General features: G+C 46.8%; 1 protein-coding gene across 2 annotated transcripts in view; it reads left to right on the top strand.

Moving 5' to 3' along the window:
- The first annotated feature begins 1,441 nt into the window (after positions 1–1,441).
- MGAT4A (alpha-1,3-mannosyl-glycoprotein 4-beta-N-acetylglucosaminyltransferase A) overlaps positions 1,442–6,000 on the top strand; it is a 73,566-nt gene continuing 69,007 nt past the window's right edge. Inside the window, exons 1-2 of one of the 2 annotated variants that reach the window (XM_027446443.3) lie at positions 1,442–1,537; positions 4,334–4,633. In XM_027446443.3, the coding sequence (XP_027302244.1) occupies positions 4,540–4,633 (94 nt within the window). In that variant the 5' untranslated portion in view covers positions 1,442–1,537; positions 4,334–4,539. Of the gene's footprint in view, positions 1,538–3,191; positions 3,333–4,333; positions 4,634–6,000 lie in introns of those variants that run through there. The other variant, XM_038173197.2, reaches the window with a different exon arrangement.

The raw sequence follows: 6,000 nt of genomic DNA, 5'->3' as shown, positions 1-6,000 counted from the left end.
GTGTTGCAGTAGGTCAGATGAGGGCAATGTCGATTTTTTTTTTTCCTCCTGCACTTTGCCTTCCTTCTCATGAAACTAACTCCAGGGGTAGATGTCAGAGGAGCTGAGCAACAAGCACATTATCGCTTACACTGTGGTTTGTCGAAGTTAGTAGTTAATTGGATCCTGTCAAGGTCCGGTTGGTGAACCTCTCTAATGCAAACGTTCAATCAGGGAAAGAACAAAAAGTAGAAAATAGGAGATAGCCCTACTCAAATAAATGTCATCAAACTCATCTTGTAACACATCCTGCTCTTCAGCAGACTGATCTCTCCTGACAAGAGCACTTTCATGTGAAAACATCTCCACCAGTTGTTTTTTTCCAGCACAGAAATGCAAAAATTCACATCCCTAAGCAACGCTAATCTATTAAAACCAAACAATGCTGGCTTCAGTGTTTTTGGCTTGCTGGGATCTCCACTGAAAATTCTGTAGTAGATGTGTGCACACATGTACATGTCAGTCTTTGAAAGTTATCGTACTGATTTTTATTTTTTTTTTTTTTTTTTACACTAAAACACCACTTCATTATAAAAAAAAGAGGACCAAAGCACATAACTGCACAATAAATTCAGCACCCCGTGAATAACACCACAGAACAGCTCAGGTGTGAAGACATTGGGAACTTCTCACACACTCCTTTTTGCCCTCCCCCTTAGCTGCTATGAGCCCCTCTTTGCAAGTTTTTAAGAAAAAAATCACAGAGAGCTACTGTGCAGGTAAATGAATGGACAAGGATACTGTAGCATGGTTAAGCCTTGGTTAAAAAAATCCATGTAGACTTGTTAAACACCACTCTTAGGGCAGACTAACTAATGGTTTTTGTGTGGCTTACAGAGTTTGAGTGGAGAACTACCCCACAACACCCAGTGAGGGAGCCTTAAATGAAAGCAATGACTTTTTCTGAATTAGGTGGAAGGCAAGGAAAGAGGAATAGGCAGAAAAAGGCTGGATGCTTAAGCAGTTCGCATGATTCTTGCAAGGTACAGAGCATGCTACTACAGTCTGAGGGCATTGGTCTTGAGGAGACCCTAAAAACATGACTGCTCAATGCAACTTCTGGAGCACAACAAACAAGAAATTAACATAGTGTGTGTTTACCACCACAAGTTCGGGGACCGTTGGAGCTGGAGCTCCCCTAGCTACCCACAGCGCAGCAAATAACGAAGTGCTGGGGTGCTGAGCCCTCCTTGTGCCTCCTCCATCACAGTGCCCCACACCTCAGAGAACTGCTCTCCGCACCGTTCCTCACCCACCCCGACCCCCACCGCTACTGAGGCAGTCCTCGCGAGACCGCCCTATTTATACCGCGCACCCAGCGGAGCGACAGGCGGCTCGACCAATGGGCGGCGCCCTTGGCCCCCACCACCCATTGGCGACCGAGGGGCGGGGCTTACGCGCCGGCGGTGGGCGGGGCGTCGCTGACGAGAGGCGGGCGCCGGGCGCTGAGGGCTCATTTGGGGGCTGGCGCCCGGCGGCGGCGGAGCGCTGCGCGCAGGTGAGTGAGCGCCGGGCACCGCTTCTCCCCTATCGCTGCTTTTTATTCCTTTTCTAGCTTTACTATGAGCACGGAGCCGGCAGCTGGGCAGATATCTCCCTGTCCGGACCCCCTGAGGGCTGCTGCTGTGGGGCGAACGGGACTAACGGTCGCTAACGGTCTCTAACGGCCGCCGGTTAACGGCTGGAGGCTGGGGCAGTCCCCACCGCTCACCTGCGGAGCTGGTGCCCGTGACACCCCTCTCGTCCTCCTCACGGGGCGAGTTGCAGCCTCCTGGGGTCGTGTGCCCTCACCGGACCGCCCCTCGGCTCCATCCTCTTAGTTTGGCTGGGAACCACCCCGGGGGTTAGGTAACGTGCATCCCTGTGGGGCTTTGCTGCCTTCACCGGCTCCGTTTTGAAGGGCTGGGGCGCTTCTGGTGCGTGCATGGCCTGGCTGTGCTCGCTCCGTGCAGGGCTCGGGCTGCGGCGCCGGGAGGGGAGGGACGGAGGGAGAGGGGGCACGGCACTGGGGGAGAAAAGGGAAAAAAACCTACGGAACCGGCTCACAAAGCCATGGCAATCAGCACAGCGACGCAATTTGGTGTGAGCTAATAGCTACCCGAGTTATATCGCTGCTAAGTAATTATTTTCCTCAATTATTTTAGGCTGCGTTTTCCTGAGGAGCCCCGCTCACAACCTCTCGGTTGTTCTTGCTGTGAATGTACGAGTGATGCTCAGGTTTCCTATCGAGTCAGGCAGTTCTCTCCTTCTCTTATCAGTTAACGTTTTTACGTTCCTGGCTGCCTGCTCTGTGTGCACGTTGGACCAGCTGTCTCTTGCCCCCTCTGGGATAATCCCCTCTAGCTTGCAGCACGGTCCCTTGTGCACACCTGAGTTGCTTCGGAGAGATCTGGCTGCTGCTAGACTCACAGTGAACGTACATTACTGTGCAGGCATCCTTACTCCAGAGCTACTTCAGCAGCATAGGCTGTCAGCATCGCTGTCAGAAGCCCAGTTGCTTATTCTGGTAGTTTGGGAATCACCTGAACTCTTTGCACTTCCTGCCCTGCAGACAGGCCTTGTGAAACTCAGGGCTTTTAGGATCTTTTCCTGCCCTTGCTCTGAAAGTTCGTACAGGCTTTTGTCTTTGACCTAATTACTGTTGCCTACCCCTCTGGCATTTATTATGGCCATCTCCTGTTCAGAGTACTGGTGATGATGATGCTTCCTGGCATGCCATGCTCTCCACCTTTCTTTAGGTCTCTCAGCTGTCTTTATCTTTCGTTGTGTTAAATTCAGGTTTCTCATACCATAAAGCCTTTCACAGTTTCTATTCCATTACTTGGTTTCTTAGCTAATTTTATCCTCTGCTTTGGCCTCTTCACGTGTGCTTGTGTTTGTTCTCAAACTTCAATATCACACAGTACCTATAAGGGAAAGTTTAAAGCCACCGACCTGTGTATGCGTAAACTTCCTCAGAACAAAGCGTGCTACTGGCATCATTATATGAGGTAATCATAGTCAGAAGGCAAACACTTTGAGTCTTGGTCACAAGATGCAGGTTGCTCAAATGCAAGAGCATGTAGTTCCGTAACTTTGTGGTTCCCTTCCTTTCATTTGTTGACCAGGCCTATTCGTTGTGTCTTGTTTTACAAGCTCTTGGGTGCAAGCAGTGCGTGCTGTGGTACAAGCCTGGTGAGAGCAGTTCAGACTTGACTGGAATCTCCAGGTACAAGCATGAGGAGAAGTGCTTTTCCCTCTTCTGAATGTAGCCAGGCAAGAGAGTGACAGATTACTTGTAAGGAAAGTCCAAAGTAAGTCTTTATTTACTGCTGGATAGCATGCTGGTATCAGATGTAGCTTGTGGTGGGGGAAAAAACTGCCTCCCTTTCTTTTCTTTCTTAAAAGAACATCAAATGTTTGGGCTACTGTAAATGATACTTCAGCTCTCTGTAAATCAAATCCCCACACCCCCAGCTTCAAAGCAGCCATCAGTTAATTTATTTCCATTTTCTCTTTGCCTTGCTCGGTTAGGACAGTGTGTTTAGATGCTGGCTGGCTTTGGCCAGCTGGGGATTTCCTGGTCCCTTGGTCTGGAACCTCCACCTGGGGTGAAACTGAGCTGTGGCTGACTTCTGCCTGCTTCCCTTGGCCCTGTGTGGTGGGGAGAGGAGTGGTGCGGTCACACCGTGCTGTTTTTCTGAGCTCTTACAGTCTCTGCTTGCGTGGCTGTCGTCTGTGCTTTCCCCGCAGCTAAGTGAGGGGGGAAAAAAATGGTTGTGGATGGATCAGATGCTTTTGTGCTGCGCAGGGAGAGATGAATGATATAGGTTTGTAACTGCTATTTAAAGCTCCGGTCTCTCGGTTCGCTGGGGGCGTTTCCACTGCTGCAGTTGCATCAGGGCTCTGCTCGCTGACCTCGGAGAGGCTTTGCTGAAGGCAGTGCTTAGCAGCGGGGCTCTGAGCTGCCGGCTTCCCAAAAAGCCTCCCGTATCCCTTCTGCGCCACCGGAGCGAGGTGTGAGCTTGCCTTGGGTTGGTGATGGCATCGTAATGTAGGTGATAGGTGTGTTTGTCCTTTAACAACCAAATTCGGGTGACATGCAGCTCCTCCAGGTACAGGCAGATCTAACAAAAAAGGATGAACTAATGTAACAAGTGCTGTTCCCTGAGCTGAGACTGGGGCAGTGCAAGAGGGCTGCATGTAAGCCACGGTAACGAGCACACAGAAGTGTTTCTTTACTGTATTTTGGTACATGGGGGACACTTGTAAATATTTTTGGTCTAAATATTAAAATTCTGTTTTGTTTAAACAGGAATAGAAGAATAAAAGAAACTGAATTTATGAGAACTACAAGAAAGCTTGCAGCAGTTCGTGATGGATTGATTCGTGATTCCTTTGCTATGTGAGAGCTACGTTTTATGCTGCTGCTGCTGGACTTGAGCTGACTTTGTTGCAGCAAGCCCAACAGATTGGCCCTAATTGCTAACAGAACATAAACAAGTGTGATGGTGAAATGAGATGAGGCTCCGCAATGGAACTGTGGCCACCGTGTTAGTTTTCATCACTACTTTCCTCAGTTTGTCCTGGTATACTGCATGGCAAAATGGGAAAGGTAAGTAAAGGGCTGTGAAAACAAACTGACCTCTACGTGGCTGTATGGCTGAGGAATGAATCGTACAGGTGTGTGCTTTGCTGCGCTGTCGTAGCAATGTGTGAACTGCTCGTTGACTAGCTCTGCTCCAGAAGGTATTGCCTTGGTGAGGGATTAACACCTGCTGGTAGATGCAGGAAAATCAACTTGGAGGGATCCTGACTTTATATATATATATGTATATATATAAAGAAATAAATGAGGAGAAACGAATCCTGCTGTTAGAGAGGACGGCTGGACAGTTTGTTTTGTTTTTCTTGGTTTATGGCTGTTGGAAAAACAGATGTTCTTTTTTCTTTTTTTTCCAAGTAACATATGGCCAGTGGACCAGGCTGGACAATGTTATTTTTGGTGCAGCTTTCTGTCTTCCCTGATGATTCGGTGATGGCAGTGGCAAACTGCCAAGCAGCATTGTCCAGAGATTTTTTTCTTTCTTGCTGTCTTTGGAGGAAATGTAAAATATTTCTTGTCTGAGTATGGTGTGAGAAATAAAGTAATATGAACAAATTGACTGCGTAACGGGGAATGTGTCTATTCCATGAGGTTGCACATATTATGAGTAACTATTGTCTGTAATAGTTTTTTACCTTCTTAAATGTGTTTCTTGATTTTATTGCACTTCATGTGAGCTCTGGAAGATTGAGTTGTTCTGATGGTCAGGACTGTTTACTGCAAGTGAAATGTTTTGATTTCTGTCTTTCAGTAAAGCAAATAAACTTATTCAGTAATGGTTTCTAGAAGAAGGTTTTTTTTTTTTTTCCATTATAAACATCTGATCTCTTGGAAAAAATACTAGACTGTCTTTCAAAGATCAAGTCATCCTGAAAAAGTCATCCTGAAACACACATTCTGTATTAAATGAGATTGCTACGTGGTTTGTTCTGACTATTCTGCTGAGAATGTTATCAGTTTTGCTTCAGGTCCAGTAAGAGGAGGCTGAGTCTTTCTGTAAATACTGTCAGTTTTATAACAAGCAACTTGCAACCTGTCTTTTATACTTAAGAATGAAAAGGATCCTTTGCAAAGAAGCAGATGAGTTCTGTGGCATTGTTGTGTTTTTTTTTTTTTTATTTGACACTTGTAGGAGAAGCAGATGCTTTGTGGTCTGATCGTTGCTGTAGCAGTTGGTTGGCAGGCTTGTCCTCTGAATGTAAGGATCAGTAAAAATGTCAGGTTCTTGAGCTTGGGGTAATACACAGATCTTTTAATTGGACAACAAAGTTTAGAAGTGCAAAACACTGAGAGAATATTTGAATTGCATTGTAAGTAGTATTTTATTCATTTTGGTTAATAACACATTCTCTAGTTAAATTTCATGTTACTGATTC

Source organism: Anas platyrhynchos, chromosome 1 (genome assembly GCF_047663525.1).
Source record: "Anas platyrhynchos isolate ZD024472 breed Pekin duck chromosome 1, IASCAAS_PekinDuck_T2T, whole genome shotgun sequence".
Lineage (NCBI taxonomy): Eukaryota > Metazoa > Chordata > Aves > Anseriformes > Anatidae > Anas > Anas platyrhynchos.
Note: the sequence above shows the minus strand (reverse complement) of the source record. Positions and strands in the feature narration are given on the sequence as shown.